The 21,850-nt window shown below is 42.1% G+C and overlaps 1 protein-coding gene across 1 annotated transcript in view; it reads right to left on the minus strand.

Annotated features, from left to right (window-relative positions):
* Positions 1 to 16,505: 16,505 nt before the first annotated feature.
* The window catches only part of LOC120937800 (serine palmitoyltransferase 3-like), a 211,917-nt gene continuing 206,572 nt past the window's right edge, over positions 16,506 to 21,850 (minus strand). Inside the window, exon 12 of the mRNA XM_040351291.1 lies at positions 16,506 to 17,529. Coding sequence (XP_040207225.1) covers positions 17,416 to 17,529 — 114 coding nt within the window. The 3' untranslated portion in view covers positions 16,506 to 17,415. The remainder of the gene's footprint in view (positions 17,530 to 21,850) is intronic.

Below are 21,850 nucleotides of genomic sequence, written 5' to 3' on the forward strand. Positions count from 1 at the left end.
GGGAGAGGGCTGCAATGGTGGGGGGAGAGAGAGAGGGGGGCTGCAATGGTGGGGGAGAGAGAAGGGAGCTGCAATGGTGGGGGTGAGGGCTGCAATGGTGGGGGAGAGAGAAGGGAGCTGCAATGGTGGGGGTGAGGGCTGCAATGGTGGGGGGGAGAGAGAGAGAGAGGGGGGCTGCAATGGTGGGGGAGAGAGAAGGGAGCTGCAATGGTGGGGGTGAGGGCTGCAATGGTGGGGGGGAGAGAGAGAGAGGGGGGCTGCAATGGTGGGGGAGAGAGAAGGGGGCTGCAATGGTGGGGGGGAGGGCTGCAATGGTGGGGGGGAGAGAGAGAGAGGGGGGCTGCAATGGTGGGGGAGAGAGAAGGGGGCTGCAATGGTGGGGGGGAGAGAGGGGGGCTGCAATGGTGGGGGAGAGAGGGGGGAGTTGCAATGGTGGGGGGAGAGAGATTATACAGTTAAAGGAGTTCTCTGACCTAACACTTTTAACCCCCGCTGTGCCCGGCTGTAAAACTATACAAAATAAACTGTCACTTACCTGCCTACGATCCCCCGTTGTTCCGATATTGCCGTCCCGTTCTCCGGTCCCTTCCACTTCCTGGGGGTCGGTGACTCACAGTGCGCTCAGCCTATCAGCGGCCGCAGCAATGTCCCGTCGCGGCCGCTGATAGGCTGAGCGCACTGTGAGTCACCGACCCCAGGAAGTGGAAGAGACCGGGACCGGAGAACGGGACGGCGATATCGGAACAACGGGGGATCGTAGGCAGGTAAGTGACAGTTTATTTTGTATAGTTTTACAGCCCGGGCACAGCGGGGGTTAAAAGTTTTAGGTCAGAGAACTCCTTTAACAATCTGCAGGGGCAGAAAAGACAGGTGCAGAGAGGGGGGAGATTATACAGTCCAGATTACAATTTGCAGGGGCAACAAAGAAAGGGGGGTGCACCATGCAACCCCCCCCCCCCCCTCTCTCTCTCTGTCACCTTTGCTGCCCCTGCAAATTGTAATCTGGACTGTATAATCTCTCTCACCAATGCATGGTCAACACCCCCCCCCCCCTCTCCCCTCTCTGAGATTATTAGACAGACGATTTAGATTTTCCAGGGGCAGCAAATCAGGTAGGTGGCAGAGAGAGGAGGGGGGCCCGGGGGGGTGCACCGTTATATGGTGAGAGATACTGTCAGCAGGATTTCGAATCTTTTTTCCTCACCTTGTGCTCCAAGGGTGGCTGGCCCGGGCTGCGCGTTGTCTTCTTCTCCTCTGCGACACGTGACTCTGCACTGGGCGGTGCTGGCGCCGCACGGGAAGAAGGAAGAACATCTGACGTTCGTTTCTTCTCCTGCTTGGCTCCTCCCCTCCCTCAGACACGTGACACACACGATCGCTCACAGCCGCGAAACTAGTGCAGCGGCGAGCATGGCGGCCGCAAATAGCAAGCGGCCGGCCGCCGCTGCTTTAAAAAAACTTTAAAAAACATGCAATGATTATTGAGGTGAGGTGAGAGGACATTAACGTGACAGTCACTGGAGTGGAGAGGGCTAGTTGAAAAGTGCGGCCGCGATGGCGGCGGCGGCCGTGGCCCGGCCACACAGGCAGCTAACTGGTTGATTTTTGACAGACAGCAGGCGGCCTACCGGGAATTTTCCCGCTATCCCGGTAGGCCAGTCCGGCCCTGCATATAGATGGATCTTGCTATAAAAAATGCATTAAAACACAGGGCGACTAACGCTGTGAATGCTAATGTAACAGTGTACCAATGTCCCGATAATATGTAACTAGGAATTAAGCTGGGCTAATGAAATGGACTTTAGACGGTACAGGTAGGTATAGTAAAAATACTATGGATATATTTATTCATAAAAGTAGAACATTTACAGAAAAATAAATATACAAAATTTCGTGAACATGATAATACAGTATCGGCATATTTATCACAGTATACATATGAGAAATTTCATAAAAGTTAGTACTAGTGCATGTATGCTAATTAAACAAAAACCATACAGCACCAGAAATTGTATAAAAACTTTTAGATCCTTAAAACTGGATTGAATATGCGGAGTGATGGAAGTAGCTTTTACTCGCTTTTCAGGAGCATAACGGTAAGTAAGATAAATCTCTGCAGGAATGTGTGAAACTAACCATCGAAAATAGTCATATGGCATATACAATGTTGTTGCCTGGCCAGCCTGGTAGGCTAGTGTAACGTCACACCAATAACTTTCCACTAAGTACAACTATAGTTGCTTCTTTCCCAGTCAACTCTCTTCCTTCTTCCTGAATATCCTCTCACTTCCTGCAGCCTTGCTCTCCACGGTGGTTGCGGAGGTGCGCCACCCAGTGGTACTTCCTGGTTCGCTCCTGTGCGGCCTATTTAAACTCCCAGCACTGACAGAATGGTGTTCCTCTATTGCTGACAGTACGCCACTGTCAGCTGGGCTTCCAGACTCACCTGAACTGTGCTCCAGCTTCCTGAACTGGATCACCAGGACTCCTTGTTTGCAGCTACCGCTTTCATCAACCAGGTCCAGGCTCCCAGGACGTACATCCATGCCCAGCTATCTGCAACCGCAAGTACTCTGCTATAGAAACCAATTACTAAACGCTGATCTCCATACTTGCCGCTTGCTTCCAAGTTATGTTCACTGCTATGCTAAAGTACTAAGGAGTTTCACTCAAGTTTGAACTGCAGCTCACATTTTATGCTCACTGCTATAGATACCAGTTACCTGCTTTGCTTCCATGCCTGTGTGCACTGCTAATACTATTGAGTACTATAGAGCAGTGTTTCCCAACTCCAGTCCTCAAGGCACACCAACAGGTCATGTTTTCAGGCTTTCCATTATTTTGCACAGGTGATTTGATCAGTTTCACTGCCTTAGTAGTTACCACAGCTGTTTCATCTGAGGGAAATCCTGAAAACATGACCTGTTGGTGTGCCTTGAGGACTGGAGTTGGGAAACACTGCTATAGAGCACCCCTAGAGTCTCAACTACAGCATTCTAGTTTACCTTTACTGCTACAGATATCCTCACCATTGTGCTCTGCCTATGATGTTGGTTACTATTGGAACTAACCATTGAACTATGATATGTAGACTATTTTGTCCATAAGGAACCCAGTCCTATTTATATAATACCAGTATCACTGAGTTCACTCCTGACCCCTAGTGTGCAGTCCCAGTACTGCGGCTACACTTATCCCTATACCTGTTCTATATCGTTAATACCAAGTTTACTTTAATGTTGCTTATGCTGGAATAAGCACTATTTACTCTACTGAGGCTGTGATGATAGAACCCAAACTCTTAACTGAGTGAAGAGTGAAACCTGGGTTCGAACCTGAGAAGTCTCCGCAGTTGCGATCCATAAACCTGAATCAAATTTGGCGTAGCTAGTAACAGGTTGTTTAAAACATCAAAGTATATGAATGTAAAAAACTTCGGGCTAGTGCACAAAAATTATATAGGTAGAGAAAAGGTAATGTCAGGTGACAAAATGTACTCCAGATTAGGTCCCAATCTATCATTTGCAGCCAGTGATAAATACAAGGAATGGACCTTCTTGTATTGGTTCTATTCTAGCACTAACTCTAGGAAATCATTTAGGGCTTGTCTTCACTGGTGGCACATATTGAACGCTTGTAAGTACTATGAAAATGCACCTTTTTTAATATGTGTGATCACTCTTTGTTTAGAAAGTTGTAAGGTTTCCACTTTTGAATGGCATATTTGGTTGTTTTTCTTTTATGTGCAACTTGATGCAACACTTCCACCTTTGACTGTACTGGGCTTTTTAATAGCATTATCCCAGTTGCAGGTGGTGGCTCAGGGGCAGAAAAAAAGTGGCCAAGAACTGTGTGTAGCCAGTGGAGACAAATCCCTTCAGCTGTGAATCATGAATAATTTTTTTCCTTCAACCAGTGGGTTCAACAAAAAAAAGGACTTGATTGCCCCATCCATACACTCAATGTGGATGGGGAAATCCTCCCTCTGTATCCTTGTATTCTGACAGCAGGGAAACTTTCCTGCCATCAGAATACACTGATCATACCCGATAGCTGGCAGCACTAATCAAGTGGCTAAAATTTGACAGGTTGGTTGTACAGAAGTCAATTGGTAGATCAGTTTCTGTGCAATCAATCTACGCATACATGGATGATCGAAATTCAAAATTGCCAAATTTCGATCTAAGTTTGGCCGGCTTTACACTGAGAAGTGGATTGCCAGATAGCTCAGTTGCTATTGCCTATTGTAAATGGAAGTGTGCACAACACGTGACAAGTGCTCCAGCTCCCCTGTGTCAGTCAGCGGCGGATGCAGGGGAGAGGAGAGAGCACAGACAATGGTTGGGACATGAGAGTCTATGGGTGATGTCACCATTCCCAACAATTCCCAGCCATCGTTGAGTACTCTCTCCTCCTTGCACCCACCGCAGCCTGAGAGAGGGATCACGTGACTGGACCAAAGCAAACTGAAAATAGGTAAGTATATACAGTACATATTTTATACATATGTTATTTAGCATATGTATTAGGAGGGGAGGAGGACATTTTTAACACTAATTAGGTTTAGTTAGCTAATTTTACTTTAAAAAATACATGCACAAATGAAAATGTATCTTAATTTAAATCAATCCACTTATTCCACATTTAAATATCTAACTTGCACTCTTATTGTTTCTGATGCAGTGTTTGAAGATACGATTCATGTGCCTTATTTCTTTTATAATTTTTCAAAATAGAAGATTTATGTTAAAAAAAAAAAATTTACTCGCTTAACCGTTTTGGATATAACAATAGACTTGGCTCCACCTTGCTGTGACTTTTTTCCCCCTATAATTTCTACAATAACTTTTTCTTCCACAATGAGAGTATTCATTTTTTTGTCCCTTTTTATGTAGGCCACCCTGGTTCTGACATTTAATTATATGTTACTGTGTCTTAGTGGTTAAAAGAAATATAGAGCCTTGAAAAAGAAAATCTTTTGTGGTTTGAGAGACTTAGGAAAACAAACTTTTCTTGAAGCTTCTATTATTATAAAGTCCTTCTTCCCCTCACAAAATTAATCCAACAACGTAGGGTTACACGTCATGTCAAATGCATAACAGCTCAACACTTGGGGTCATCTACCCCGTGTTTTTTTTTTTTTTACAGCCTATTTGTCATTGGGTTCATTTTACGCAATTTTGGGAATGCTTCAAGAAAAGAGAAAAATAGGAAGGTACACCCTAAAAATATAGTCAACTGTGCTTTGAGACAAGGTAAAGTTAGGGTTCATAGCAGGAACGGTCAGAATTAATACTTTTTCATGCTCCCTTTGGGGCCACAGCACAATGAAAAAACACTGCATGGGACAACATATGACAATCTTCTCCCTCCAAAAAAGCAGTGCCCCGTGCCTGAGTGACCATATCAACAAGGGGAAGCATGGATAGCCATGAGCAAGGTTCAACTTATGAAACTTGCACAGTGAGTTGGAGCAGCAAAGCTGCATGATAAAGGTAAGTATAGACTCTTTGTGGATCTTCCTGTTATACCTTATGTTATTTATTCTCTTTTAAGAGGCACTATCATCATGCCAATGCAGGGCAGCGTGACAGTGGGGTGGATTTACTAAAGGTAAATAGGCTGTGCAGTTTGAAAGGCAATTTTCCCCTATCATAGTGAATGCAGTGAAAATTTACTTTGCAAAGAATACCCAATCACAAGCAGGGAAAATAAAAATAAAGATTTTTGCTTGCACATGATTGGATGATGAAGAGCATTCAATAAGCTAAGCAAAAATTCTCTTAGAATGTGAAAATTCCCTTTCATAAAGGCCATTTTCTTTTAGCAAATCAACCCCAATTTCTCTGTAAAGAGCCCTTCCCCGACCCCTTATACACACCTTGCCAGTGCTTCTCTGAAGCTGGCACTGAAATGACTGGTGTTTGTGACCTGGGTTAGGGATGACCCCAGTCTTGCTAGACACATGGTCACATGCTCCACCATGCCTAGATGCCAGGTAGTATTGATGGCTGCAGAGGAGGAAGGAATGGGGTAAATTAAGGTAATACAGAGGGGTTAGGGCTGATCGCTGCATGGACATTGTCTCTTTTCCCTGTATAGTTAAAGTGTTTTTTTTTTATGCAAAAAATTAACCACTTTAAATAAAATAGAATTTTCTGAATTACAGTGCTACTTATAGTTCTTTTAAAATTAGAATATTTTACTCTTACCAAAATGACCAGCCCCTGTTGTTCTAGTGTCTACCCCTGAGCAAAACTATTCAAGAGTAAAAAAAAAACAGTTCTATAATTCATTTGCTTCAGTTTCATTATTAGTAGTATTAATTTATATAAGAATTAAAAAATTTTATTCTCTAAAATGTACATACAAATGTAAATAATATTGCCAATGCATGTTAATATATGTACACAGTGATTACTATATTTGCTAATAATATATACACCTTGGGCTTTTGGTACAGTAACACAAAGTACAACTGATGTGCTGGACAGCTCCTTAGTGCACAGCATTGCATTTCTCAGAAATACATTTTGGGTCGATCAGGCCCTGTGAATACACTGGAGTCATGACAGTGCATGCGCCTCCTAGTGCCTACATGCATGCTTAGTTTTTCTGTAAAGAGTCTGTCTTTCCAGGAAGAATTGGGTAAATCAGAAATTAGATTTGATCTATTACTGGTATCTGTGTAGTCTCCCCCTTCCTGCTCTCCCTACTGACCCCCATCATGTTTTGTAGTCAATAGAGTGGTAAGAATAATCAAGATGGGGTGTTGTACCCAGCAATCGGGAAAAGGTGTGTATGCTTTTTTTCAGTAATACAACACCCACCCACCGCCCCAGTGTGAAAAGAGCCTTAGCAACGATACCATTCAACAAACGTTTGGTGACCATACCTAAGGCACATAGAAGATCATACAGTAAAATCATTTGATGTGAAAATCGTCAGCAAAAAAAAAAAAAAAAAAAAGAGGTTCCAAAAATAAAATGGATCAAATTAACGTGTAAAGCATGGGTCTTCAAACTATGGCCCTCCAGGTGTTCAGGAACTACAATTCCCATCATGCCTAGTTATGTCTGTGAATGTCAGAGTTTTACAATGCCTCATGGGAAGTGTAGTTCCGTAACAGCTGGAGGGCCGTAGTTTGAGTATCCCTGGTGTAAAGCTTAGGCCCCGTACACACGACCAAACATGTATGCTGAAACTGGTCCGCGGACCAGTTTCAGCATACATGTTCGGTCGTGTGTAGGCGCGAGCGGGCAGAATTCCAGCAAACATTTGCCCGCCGGTTCTTTTCCCAGCGGGCAAATATTCCTGGACTTGTTTTAAAACCGTCCGCTGGAATCCTGCCCGCTCGGACATGTATGGTCGTCAGTACAGACCTACCGTACATGTCCGAGCGCCCGCCGTCCCTCAAATGCGTCGAATGACTTTGACGCATGCGTGGAAGCATTTAAAAGGCAGGCCCGCCCACGTCGCCGCGTCATCCGCCTATTGTTTACGCGCGGACTTCTGTACGATGGTTAGTACAGCCATCGTACAGAAGTCCCCGGGCAGACATGTACGGTGAAAACGGTCTGACGGACCGGTTTCATCGTACATGTTTGCCCGTGTATACCCGGCCTGACTATACAGGTTACAATTCAGGTTCCTCAATTCAAGCTAAACAGTGTGTATGGAGGAATTTCTACACCCTCGGCTAATATATTTTGAGAGCTGGCAGCTGTGGCTGTCAGAATACCCAAAAGTGGCTGCATCTGATTGGATGCAGCTGGTGTTCCGTTGAGAATTTTCCACTATTTTTTTTGGCAAAAATTGATTAAAAATTGGATTTTGTCATGCTTAAGTTTTAATTATTGAGCTTGGATAAAGTCTCTGTTGGTCTGACCTGGCCTTCACATCTAGGTTTAAATAATGAAGCAATTCTGAACAAGAAAAAAAAAAGTATATATATATATATATATATATATATATATATATATATATATATATACACATATACATATACAGTACAGACCAAAAGTTTGGACACACCTTCTCATTCAAAGAGTTTTCTTTATTTTCATGACTATGAAAATTGTAGATTCACACTGAAGGCATCAAAACTATGAATTAACACATGTAGAATTATACATAACAAAAAAGTGTGAAACAACTGAAAATATATTTCATATTCTAGGTTCTTCAAAGCAGCCACCTTTTGCAGCAGACACATCTCTAGAACTGTTAAAAGGAGACTGTGTGAATCCGGCCTTCATGGTAGAATATCTGCTAGGAAACCACTGCTAAAGAAAGGCAACAAGCAGAAGAGACTTGTTTGGGCTAAAGAACACAAGGAATGGACATTAGACCAGTGGAAATCTGTGCTTTGGTCTGATGAGGCCAAACTTGAGATCTTTGGTTCCAACCCCCGTGTCTTTGTGCGACGCAGAAAAGGTGAACGGATGGACTCTACATGCCTGGTTCCCACCGTGAAGCATGGAGGAGGAGGTGTGATGGTGTGGGGGTGCTTTGCTGGTGACACTGTTGGGGATTTATTCAAAATTGAAGGCATACTGAACCAGCATGGCTACCACAGCATCTTGCAGTGGCATGCTATTCCATCCGGTTTGTGTTTAGTTAGACCATCATTTAATTTTTCAACAGGACAATGACCCCAAACACACCTCCAGGCTGTGTAAGGGCTATTTGACCAAGAAGAAGAGTAATGGGGTGCTACCTCTTGAAGCTCATCAAGAGAATGCCAAGAGTGTGCCAAGCAGTAATCAAAGCAAATGGTGGCTACTTTGAAGAACCTAGAATATGAAATATATTTTCAGTTGTTTCACACTTTTTTGTTATGTATAATTCCACATGTGTTCATAGTTTTGATGCCTTCAGTGTGAATCTATAATTTTCATAGTCATGAAAATAAAGAAAACTCTTTGAATGAGAAGGTGTGTCCAAACTTTTGGTCTGTACTGTGTATATATATATATATATTAAACACATACATACATACATATACATACATACACACACACACACACACACACACACACACACACACCATTTGTTAGACGTGCTGACTGCATTCATTATGTTTGCAGGCATTTTTTTCCTTAAAGGAACACTAAAGGTTCGATTTTTATTAGATCAATTGATTGCTGTAAGCAAGAGCATTTAAATATCACTTACCTCGTTTTTCCTTTTGACCTCAAAAATACAGTAATCCAGGTTTGAAAATGCCATTTCCTGTCTCTCCTCTTCTTGCTTTCCACCAGCCTCTGAGCCGTTTTGCATGGTGGAAAGCAGAATGTGCTCACCCCCTTCCTATGACTACAGCCCTACGTGAAGATGCTCTCTTATCCCTCACAGGCATGGAGGCTAAGCCTAATGGGAACTGTAGTTCCCATTAGGCCGTGATGTAGCAAGAATGAATGCGCACCGCAAACCAGGAAGTCAGTGAGAATAACGATTCAGGAGTGCTGGAGGTGAATAAAACCGCTCGATTTCAACAGGTATCAAACTAGTTATAATGCAAAACATTACTTTTTACTTTGTCAGCTACTGTCATACTTTAATTTAAGACGAAAATATTTTTGTCTTTACAACCCCTTTAATTTTCACTTGATGATCCTACCAGTTACACATTTTTCAGATTAAAGTGTCAGAATACTTACCAACTATACCGTATCTATGAGGAGTAATATTGTCACTTAAGGACAGGACCGTTTTGTAGTCCACTGACAGAACTGGGGACAATGCAGTCAACAGATATAGAGAGCTTAGATAGTTGTCAGCTCACAATTTATCTGGCCGGATTAAAAGATAGATATCTACTTTGTATTTACTGAACAGATATAACAAAACACTTACGTTGGTATATTTAACAGACCAAAATGAAGCACATTAGAGAGGTTCATTTTTAGGGTTTACAGCTCCCCAAATTTAATAGACACTGTACAAAGTATAATTAAAAAAACATAAAAATAACTTTAGTACACATTATTTTAAAACAGATGTACTGTAATTACACAAACAAAAAAGAAAGAGGTTTTGAGGTTAGTGTGCTTGTAATATTAAAAATATTTATTTGCTGTACAACAAAAATAACTTGTTCAATGTTTATTAAAAAGATGGAATATTAGGCACTTAAACATTTGAATAAGTCAATATCCGGTTTCACAATATAAAAAGAGCTTAAAAAAAATTAAGATATACCTGGCTATGCGCCTCCTCTTTGGAATTTTCATAATAAAATGGTTTAGGAGAAAATGTCTCTTTATTAGGGTAATGGACACGTTTTTACTTAACTGCTTTAATTAATAAATAATGAAACGTACCCTACACTTGTCATACTAATCCTTGACATTTTTTGATTTGGCAACTGTTGGATTCTGATTGGATAAAATTTAGATATCACAAACTACAGCTTAGAATTCCTGTTTCGGTTATGTTGTGCATCTTAAGGCCCCTTTCACACTGGGGCGGGAGCCACGGTGGCGGTATAGCGCTGCTCAAAATAGCGGCGCTATACCGTCGGATTTGCCGCGGGATTCGGCCGCTATCGGTGCGGTATTAACCCCCGTTATCGGCCGATAAAGGGTTAATACCGCCCGCAATGCGCCTCTGCAGAGGCGCATTGCGGGCGGCATTGCTGCGGTTTCCCATTGTTTTAAATGGGAAGGAGCGGTATACATACCGCTCCTCTCACCGCTCCAAAGATGCTGCTTGCAGGAGATTTTTTTCTCTCCTGCCAGCGCATCGCCTCAGTGTGAAAGCCCTCCGGCTCTTTGTTGCATATGAATAGTCCAGTATAAAAAAATAAAAAAAAAAGACATTGCAATATATTATTATATTGTAATATTGCGATAAGTCATTTAGGCGTGTCCATTAATTTAGGAGATATTGTAGCTATATATGAGGTTTGTATTGAAAGTAATCCAAAATAATTAACTTGTATAGGTCGTTCAAATTTCACATGTTCATAGAGTAACTATTTTAGTAACTTTCCTTTTCTTTGCAGGTAAATAATGGATTCCAAGCAGAAGCAATCTGCCATCATTGGGTTTGTGACGGAGGAGGGTTGCAGGGTGTCTGACATTCACAGAAGACTACAGAATGTTTACAGTAATGGCACCATTGACAAGAGCAATGTCTTGTCATTTGTGACTTTTGTCATTGGTGTTATCTCTGTAAACATTCTGTAGCCTTCTGTGGATGTCAGACAGCCTGCACCCCCTTCTTCATTAACAAGTCAATGACGGCACACTGCTTGGAACCCATTATTTACCAGCAAATAAAAAGAAAAGTTACTCTACCAACATGTGAAATTTGAATGACCTGTAAGTAAGTTAATAAAGGAATTATGCACTCTTTTGTATTACTATGGTACAGCCCGATAATACGAGTATGGTGGTATGAGCTGTATATGCAAAAGTGGTTTTATGGTTATAAATAAGAGTCTGGTGGTCTGAGCTGACCTCTCTCATATATGAATAGTCCTGTATAAGAAGACAGAAACTACAACATCATAAAGACAGAAATTGCATCATCATAAGGGCATTTATGAGGTTTGCCCACTCAAAAGTGGTATTATAGTTATATGCAAGAGTCTGGTGGTCTGGACTACCCAATGGCTTCTTACATCTCTTGGAAACATTAGCAATGAAATGTAGTAGTATTCCGCATCCTCCTGTATTCTTCATAATAGAAAATGAATAACATACATTATACAGTGTTGAAGATAGATATTTGATCCACTGCAGATTTGTAAGTTTTCCCACTTACAAAGAAATGAAGGGCCTATAATTGTTATCATAGGTGTATTTTAAATGATAGAGACAGAATCAATAATCCAGAAAAAACACATGATACAAATGTTATAAATTGAGTTGCAGTTTGGTGAGTAAGTATTTGATCCCCTACCAACTAACTATAATTCCGGGTCCCACAGACTGGCTAAAGGAATATAAAAAACAGCATTTTAGCTTGCACATGATTGGATAATAAAATCAGCAGAGCTTCCTCTCATTTCAGATCTTCCCCTCAGATCTACAGCGACTGCACTTCCAAGTGCACTTGTGGTACATAGTGGATTTGCCTTTAGTAAAAAGACTCCACTATGTATATAAAAGACACCTGTCCACAGAATCCCTTTCTTCCATTCAAACCTCACCATCATGGGCAACATCAAAGAGCTGTCAAAGCACGCAAGGCCCCCTCCTCAATAAGGCACATGTACAGGCTCATCTGAAGTTTGGCAATGAATATCTAAATGATTCTTTGGAATTAACTTGACTCGCTGTGTTTGGAGGAAGAAACATGCTGATATTAAGAACAGCATCCCTACAGTAAAGCATGGTGGTGGAAACATTATGCTTTGGGGCAATTTCTCTGCTAAAGGTACAGACCGACTTTGCCGAATTGAGGGGCTAATGAATGGGGCCATATATTGTAAAATTTTTGGTTAGAAACGTATTCCCTGAACAATGAAGACGAGTTGTGGATGGGTCTGCCAGCATGACAATGAGACAAAACATACCGCCAAGGCAACAAAGGAGTGGCTCAAGAAGCAGCACATGAAGGTGATGGATTGGCCTGGCCAGTCTCCAGACCTTAATCCTATAGAAAATATATGGATGGAGCTGAAACATCGAGTTGCCAAGCAACAGCCAAGAAACCTTAAGGATTTAGAGAAGATCTGTAAAGAAGAGTGGACCAAAATCCCTCCTGAGATGTGTGCAAACCTGATCACCAACTACAAGAAACGTCTTACCTCTGTGCTTGCCAACAAGGGTTTCTCCACCAAGTACCAAGTCAAGTTTTGCTTGAGGATCAAATACTTATTTTACTCACTGAATTTCAACTCAATTTATAACATTTGTATCAAGTGTTTTTTTCTGAATTTTTGGTTGATATTTTGTCTCCATCATTTAAAATACACCTATGATAAAATTATAGACCCTTCAGTTCTTTGTAAGTGGGCAAACTTATAAAATCAGCAGGGGATCAAATAATTATTTTCCCCACTGTATAATAAATTTAAAATATTTTTTACCAGGGTGAAAAAAAAAATAGATCACTCTCCATAAGAGGTGCAAAAAACGGAAATAATAATATTGGATAGAATTAGCCTTTGACAATGACAGAGCCAGTGAACATCTGTCATCAACGCTGGTCATCAGGAAGAATAAAACGATGGAGAAATGTCAATAAATTAAGCTAAACAGCAGCTTGTAGTATTTACGAGTGCATCAAATAACATCAAATAACATTTTCTACAAAAGTTATTATGTACACAAGTTAATCTGCATATAAGTACTACAGTGCAAATAAATGATAAAACTTCAGGTGCTGTGGAAGGACAAATAGCAGCAATCCTTCCCAGCCAATTGATATGCAAAGTTGGCCATATACCAATATAATTTAGTTAAAAAATGTTTGTTTTTTGGAAATTTCATGCCATTTTCAAATGGTTAGTAGGGTCACATTTAAGTTTCCCTTCCTAATATTGGGAAATTGCATTCAAACTGCAGGATTCATGCATGGTGCAAGAAAAAATAAAACTTTTTTTTGATCAAAGTTCTACAGGTAAATTGGGTTTTAATTAAGTAAAAATCATACATATTATAATGTTCTTGTTCTAGGCACAAAAGAGACCCGTTTAATACATCTGGGATTCCATTCAAGTAGCAGGTCTGAACGAAATGTTAAGGGCTTTTAAACTAAATTAGTTGACTGAACAATGGCAAGATTGAATGCTCTGACAAATTATTTTTCAGAATTTCTGTATGGAATTATCTTCTTATATTTGGCCAGCTTTTCAATAATCATGAGATACTGACTTCTGGATAGTTTATCAATGTTCTTTGGAGTTTTAGGTTATTGATCTAGGGGTAGATTCAGGTAGAATTGGGCGGGCGTATACACTACGCCGCCGTAAGTTAGAGCACCAAGTCCTGTATTCACAAAGAATTGGACCGGCGTAAGCCCGCCTAATTCAAAATAGGCTGGTTGGGGGCGGATTCGGACTTACGACGGCGTATCTATTGATACACCCGTCGTAAGTCTTTCTGAATCTGGCCCCTAGTATTTATCTAAAGATAATTCTAAGGCCCCGTACTCACGACCAAACATGTCTGCTGAAACTGGTCCGCAGACCAGTTTCAGCAGACATGTTTGGCCGTGTGTTGGCCCGAGCGGACCATTTTGGGACGGATCGGACAGGTTTCCAGCGGACAACTGTTTCCCGGACTTGTTTTAAAACAGTCCGCTGGAAACCTGTCCGCCCGGACATGTACGGTCGTCTGTACAGACCTACCGTACATGTCCTGCCGCCCGCATCCCTCGCATGCGTCGAATGACTTCGACGCATGCGTGGAAGCATTTTTAAGGCGGCCCGCCCACGTCGCCGCGTCATTGTCGCGGCGACACCGCGTCATCGACGCGGCGACACCGCGGACACGCCCCGCGTAATGTTTACGCGCGGGCTTCTGTTCGATGGTGTGTATAGCCATCGAACAGAAGTCCCCGGGCAGTCCCCGGCCAGACATGTCCGATGGAAACGGTCTGCAGACCGTTTTCATCGGACATGTCCTGCCGTGAGTACTCGGCCTTAAGGGTTAAAGTCAGGGAGTGGGTTCTAATACACATAGTTAAGACTGGTGAAAACAGTAGAAGATTACTAGAATAACGCTGGTCCTAATAGATTAGACCTAAGAAAGCATAATACTGTATAACCTGCAGACTGCCCCATCTCTCACCATCCAAAAACACAAAAATATATACTTTTAGCTCGACTAAGTGACTAGGTTGCTAAGCAAAACCTGCTGCAGATATAAAGTGCAGCCACCTAGAATTATCTGTATATACCCACAGCAATGTCAACATTTCTCCCACTACAGCTGAATCTGAGGCTTTACAGCCGAAGGACAGGCGAACCTCCAACACCTACAGGTACTGTCAGAGCTTGCTGCTACCTTCCACCTTCGCACATTACTACCGGCCCGATCATCATGAAGGGCAGCCCCACTGGCCAGTAGGTATTTTTAGGAGGTAAGTGGGTACAGGCAAACGGATGGTGTTCAGCTGTAATGAGAAGCTTTTGGAGCTGCTGAAGGTATGTATAGAGAGGTGAATAACGTTTATACCAGCAGCTATTTTTTTGTTTTATTTTAGTGACCTTAAAGATGCCCATAGATGACTTTTTTTTCGATCAGCCAAAAACCTGACAGATAACCTAATACACATCGTCAATGTGGATGTATGTGATTGTATTCTGGCAGTGGGACTCGTCTGCTGTCAGAATACACTGATCAGCATTGCAGTCAATTGGCTGCAGGTACTGATCAACTGAAAATACACCAGCAGTCTTATTCGAAGGGAATCGATCACTAGATCACGGGAATGGCCATAGAGGGATAAAAATTTGGCTGGTCCCTGTTGAACCAGACACATTTCAATCCACCTATGGCCAGCCTAATGCCCCGTACACACCATCACTTTATGTGATGAAAAAAAATGACGTTTTTAAAAACGTCACTTTAATTGACCGTGTGTGGGGGAAAACGTCGTTTTATGTCTTCTAAAAAACGACCAAAAAAAATTGAAGCATGCTTCAATTTTATGTGTCGTTTTTCAAAACGTCAACTTTTACTTCACAGAAATTGACCGTGTGTAGCAAAAACGTCGTTTAAAACGACGTTTTTTCACCCGCGCATGCCCAGAAGCTACTTATGAAGTGAGCTTCAATGGAAAAACGTGGTGAACGTAACCTCGCTTTGCTAGAGCACTGTGAGAAAAACGATGGTGTGTATGCAACTTCGTCTTTGAAAATTGAAGTTTCAAAAACGTCATTTTTTACTTCACAGAAAATGTCGTTTTTTTTCATCACATAAAGTGATGGTGTGTATGCGGCATAAGAGTTTAATCGTTTTTATTTTGCTGCCAATTAATTATTTTTCTATTAAGACACATTTCTTCTGTTTTTGCTATAACAGATACTGTCAACACAAGGGTACTTTTGCTCAACAATTTTAAGATCACTAATCTGGTGCTGACTTTTCTAGGCTCTCAAAGCACATTACCTTATAAAACCCAACCTATGCTAGGTTTAGTGAAACCCCTCTTGATTAGGGTGACCACATTTTCAAACAGCCATTCAGGGACCCCCTTTCCCAAAAATCAGCTTGTGTTGTAATGAATCACAGCACAGCTGGGACGGTGGATGCGTGCTCTACCCAGAAGCACTGATCACGCCCCCAAAAAAGGCAGCCGTGTCGGCACCTTACTCACCGACAGCTCTTGTCCTGACTGGCCGAGACCTTTTTTACCTTGTTCCAACGCTGGCTTTACACCGCCCTGCTGTAATTAGACACAAGATGTGGGATTTATGATTTCTCCAATCACAAGCAGGGGGCGGGCATTGTGCCTCTCCAGACATTCCCGGCCAGGACAAGTGCTGTCAGCGAGTAAAGTGGCGATGTGGTGGCCTTTTTTGGGGGCAATAGATAGAGGGGAGGGGGGTGGCTGTGTCAGCTTCATTCCGGGACACTGTATTGTCCTGGAATGAAGGTGCCCGGGACCTGGGACAGACCTTTAAAGTGCGGTCACCCTACTATTGATGAACGTTGTAATTTCCAGGTTGTTTTACGAAGTCCATAGTTAGTTTGGATGAAAAAAAGACACATGTCTATTAAGTTCATGCCAAATAAATAAACACCGGAGATGGGCAGTGTGCATACTTCTACTGTTTCCCCAAGTCTACACTAGCAGGAGCCAGTTGGAGATATCAGGACTCCTGTGTCCTGACACCTCTACAGATAACCACCTGAGATAAATCTCCCACCTTGCCTTATGACAGGAAAGGAAATTATGTCAATCTGAATGTGCTAAAGCTTGGCCAGCACGGCTCTGTCTTCATTTTCCTGCTGCATTAGATACAGTAATCAGCTGTTATCCAAACAATGAGTTACAAAGGATTTTACAATTTTCTGTCAATGTATTTTTTTTTTCCTCGCACGCTTTAGTTACAATCCAACGCATTCATCTGTTAGACATCTGTGCAGATACATGTTGCACTATGTCCAATTTCTGTCCATTTGCTAAATATTAGCCAAATGTCCAACCGGCTCATTCAAGGGTGCTGCTTTACTGGCGTCCAGAATATGATGTTTGTAATTATTCTTTACACACGCAAATCTTTGTAGCATTAGTCAATATATCATTGTGCCGATGGCTAATATTATTTACCATAAAGCATACAAGGAAGCTTCCAAACTTGGATAACTGCTATACTATATACTCCCCACAGCAGGACTGAATTACCATGGAGGAAGTGTACTACATTGAACTCGATCAGGGCTGCATTTGGGATAAAAAAAAGTCGGGGAGTTCCATGGGAGGAATATACTGTATCCAGCAACAATTTTGTTATGCATCAAGTTCAACATTTGGCTCATCATATGTCACAGTACGGTCTGATCTTTGGTGCCTCGAATACTTTAGCCGTAGAAAGTCACCCATCTCGTCAATTGCATCCAGGACCTGTAGAGTACATGTATAGTAAGCTCATATTCAACGAAGGAGAACCCAAATGTATGCATTGGCTGCTTTAGGAATATTACACAAAACACTGAGAGACAGTACCAGAGAGAACATAGCAGTGGATCTGATGTCTTTATGGATTTTGGGATGTTTGATGAGGGGTTGACAGCAAAGTGCAACTGTTTCTAACCATCTAGAAATATCAACTGATAAGACAAATGGCAAACATACAAGGCCATTCTCTAAGTTGCCACAAGTCATATAACACCAAAAGGAGCTTTATTTATTGATTTCATATTGTTACCCAATACTCCATTATAGTACCTTTTAAAGGATCAGGGAAGGTTCTTCCTCCGCTCACTGCCACAATCGAAAGAAAAAGTGTCGGGGTGTTTTGTGAATGAATGAACAACTACCAACAGCCTTTGCGACAGTCGGCTTGCAGTTCTCAATGAACTACACTAGGCTCATCAGTAATGGGTGCTGTAGCGACTACCACCTAAACACTGGATATAACAGATCAATGCATATATTTGCCACAACACCATGGATCCTCCATTATCATCCAAAGTTTTTATTGCAGAGAGATCACATAACAAAAGAACAAGTGCAACGTTCCGGAGCTAGGCAGGATCCTATCATCAGGTATGTGACAATATGCCTGACGTTGCACTTGTTTTTTTGTGATGTAATCTCTCTGCAATAAAAGCTTTGGACTGCCATTGTAGATCCATTATGTGCTGGCGAGTATGTGCATTGAGCTTACACTGACAGTCTGCATTACACCTGCATGTAGGGTTGCCACCTTATCCCTTTAAACCCGAACACATATGAATTACACAGGTTCTGTGGCTGATTAAGGTGGTAATTAAACTCACTTGGTGCCTTTCCTGCATTAAATTAGCCTCAGAACCTGTGTAATTCATATGTGTTCGGTTTTAAAGGGATGAGGTGGCAACCCTACCTGCATGGCATCAGAGATCTGTTGATCGCCGGTGCAATGCTTTCCAGACTCCTTAAAATAATAATTCTACCATATTGTAAGGCAATAATTCCCACAATGTCAAGCAAAAGAATTTCACAAGGGTTAAAAGGTTAGTTTACCAACTCATTCATTTTGGGAGATAATCAGGATTCCTGATCAAAATAATCACACCTTTTACATGACTACATTACATAACTTCATGCAAGTTTGAGAACTATGTATTCAGCATTTTCACCCATCTGTAGATACCTCTAGTGTGCAATATCTGTGAAACTGGTCATACGTCATGATGGGTGTTACCCTAGGAGGGAGGCACCCCTAATCCCAATATTATAGCTGATAAAATTCACATGCCCAATACATCCTGGACCACCCTCTGCTTATTTGTAATATCTATTGTTATAATAAAAATATTGAAACAGAAACTCTCCCACCTTTAAATTGGAATAATACTCCCCTCAGCCAGCTATGCGCCATCCTCAAACTCCCCGCCCAGCTGCTGACATCTTTGGGCAGAGGGTTTCAGCTCCCACTTCCTCCTTGGGCACTGCAGCGCCGGAAGGTCACCTCTCCCCCCCCCCTCTTGGCAAGCATCTGGGACACGTCACAGGTCCCAAATGATTGCTCGACCAATCACGGTGCGCAGCGCATCCCCGGGTCCCAGGGTCCCACATCGCTGGACCCTGGGACAGGCAAGTGTCCGAATATTAAAAGTCAGTATTTGTACCTGCTGATTTTTAATATTTTTTTTTTAGTAGGAACTCTGCTTTAATGTAGAAGAGACATGTCTCTTCTGCATTAAAGATCCTGCTTGTCCATTCATTTCCATAGGCTAAAGTTCCACTTTAAGCTCAGTAGCATCTTCCGCCCGCAAAATCCTTATTAAACTTTAGGCCAAGCAGTGGTCTTATGCTCCTCCCTAAAGGCTTCTTTATAGAGTAAGCTCTCAGAAGAAGGTCCATCCTAAAGCAGGCCATAGATGGATTAAAATTTGGCTGGTGGGAATTTTGAAATTTTCAGTTTTCAGAACATTTAGTTCGATTTTCTTACCGGGGTCAATTTAATGTTTGTTTTAGATCATAGTGACAAAAAGATTCGAAGGACCAGGAAAACATGACAGAAATAATTCTTGAATTAATGATTTTCTAAAGAAAAATGATTTTTTTTTGCTTGGGAAAGTCCTTTCACTCCAAAATCGATTGTTAAAACAAACATTTTTAAAGAAGTACAGCCAAAGCTCGATTGGCTGTACTTCTGTGGATCACAGGAGTGCAGTTTGTTCAGCTGAAGTCCGCTGACATCACAGCGCCGGTTTGGACTCGGGCAAGATTGCGGCAATAAAGTCAGGATCCACCCACATGCCTGGACTGGCACCTGGCTCAGCCTTTCAGCCTGAGCCTGAAAGCCTGAGACGACCGCTCCCACTCTCTACAGAGCCCAGCGCTTCAGTGAGTGCGGGGAGGGGGGGCAAAGCACAGAGCTGCTGACTGACAGTCACCAGCTATCTGCTAAAGGAGCTGTGAGATGCTGCATCCACCTAGGCAAATATGATTCTTAAAAAAAAAAAAACATACATCTAATTTTAACCACTTCCCGCTCGCCATATAACAATATGACATCGGCAAAGTGGTTGTGTTATCCTGATTGGACATCATATCAGGGTAACCCTCGATCGCGTGCAGCGCGTTGATCGTTGAAGTGGGGTGTCAGTCTGACACGCCACATATCTGATCTGGGTAAAGAGCCTCTGACGGAGGCTCTTTACCACGTGATCAGCTATGTCCAATCACAGCGGATAACGGTGTAAACAGGAAAAGCCGTGTATCGGCTCACTCCTCACTCATGTCTGACAGACGGTAGTAGAGGAGAGCTGATCGGCAGGGGGGGTCTGCGCTGATAATTATATTATTATCAGCGCAGCCCCCCCCCACCCCCGAGGATGCCCACATAGGACCACCAGGGATGCCACCCAGAACCACCAGGGATGCTGATCATAGATGCCCACCCAATGCCACCCAGGACAACCAGATATGCCCGCCCATGACACCAGGGTTGCCAAATCAGTGCCCATGAGTGTCCAACAATAAAGCCTGCCAGTGCCTCCTCATCAGTGCTGCCTATCAGAGCCATCTATCAGTGCCACCCATTTTTGCCTATTAGTGCCACCTATGAGTGCCCATAAGTACCGCCTATCAATGCCCATCAGTGCCACCTAACAGTGTCCATCAGTGCTGCATATCAGTGTCTCATCATCCTTGCCCATCAGTGCCCCTCAGTGCAGCCTCATTAGCGCCCATCAGTGAAGGAGAAAAACAACTTATTTACACAATTTTATAACAAAAACTAAATAAAAACATTTTTTTTCAAAATTGTTTAGCAAAAAAAACTCCAGTGGTGATCAAATACCACCAAAATAAAGCTCTATTTGTGGGAACAAAATGATAAAAAAAAAATTGGGTACAGTGTAGCATGACCCTGCAAATGTCATTAAAAGTGTGACAGCGCTGAAAGCTGAAAATTGGTCTGGGAAGGAAGGGGGGAATGTGCCTGGTATTGAAGTGGTTAAGTACTTTCAAATGACATTAAGTCATAAGTGCTGTAACCCATAACAACCTCAATTCAAATCCGATTCAGAAAAAGGAAAGTAAAATGTTATTAAACACTATAGGCTACAACGTATTGCACATCACCTTAGCAGGACTTTATTAAATAACCCCAGTAGGGATTAAAAATTGCGATGTAGCGCGGTCTCCAAGCATTTATGTCAATGCCCACAGTAAAAATAATTGTCAAAGTTACAGTATACCTTTTTCCTTATCAAGTGAGATATTCTAATCTCTTGCGAACGCATAAAGCCTAGGGGCATTCATTGTACTCCACATGCTTACAGCTCATTAAAGTATATTATGAACACGGTTGTTGACTTCTAGAGCAAGAGTTCTCTGATTTCACAGGCAGCAAGATTCTTTTCATCTGTCCATTTTAGACCAAGGAAAAGTATAGCCTTAGAAGACACGCAGACCTGACATGGGGACGGAGGAATGCGGCATGATCTGTTAACTTTAAACTCAGCAAACCAAATGCTAAAAATATAAAAAGGTAAACATGGTGGTGTATAGAGGCTTTTTCATGTAGGGGAGCAATTATGGAGCATAATGAATGTCAGAGACTCAAAGTCACAATTTATATAAGCAATGGAAATTGTTTCAACTGTTCTTTCTCTCTTTGTGATGCCTATGTTTACCCATTTACACATGGTATTTAGAAGTCATTTCATCTATTCACATTTCAGGATAGCATAATAAAAGAGCCATTTACAGCAGGATGATCAGCAGC

The sequence above is a fragment of the Rana temporaria genome, chromosome 4, assembly GCF_905171775.1.
Source record: "Rana temporaria chromosome 4, aRanTem1.1, whole genome shotgun sequence".
NCBI classification, from domain to species: Eukaryota; Metazoa; Chordata; class Amphibia; order Anura; family Ranidae; genus Rana; species Rana temporaria.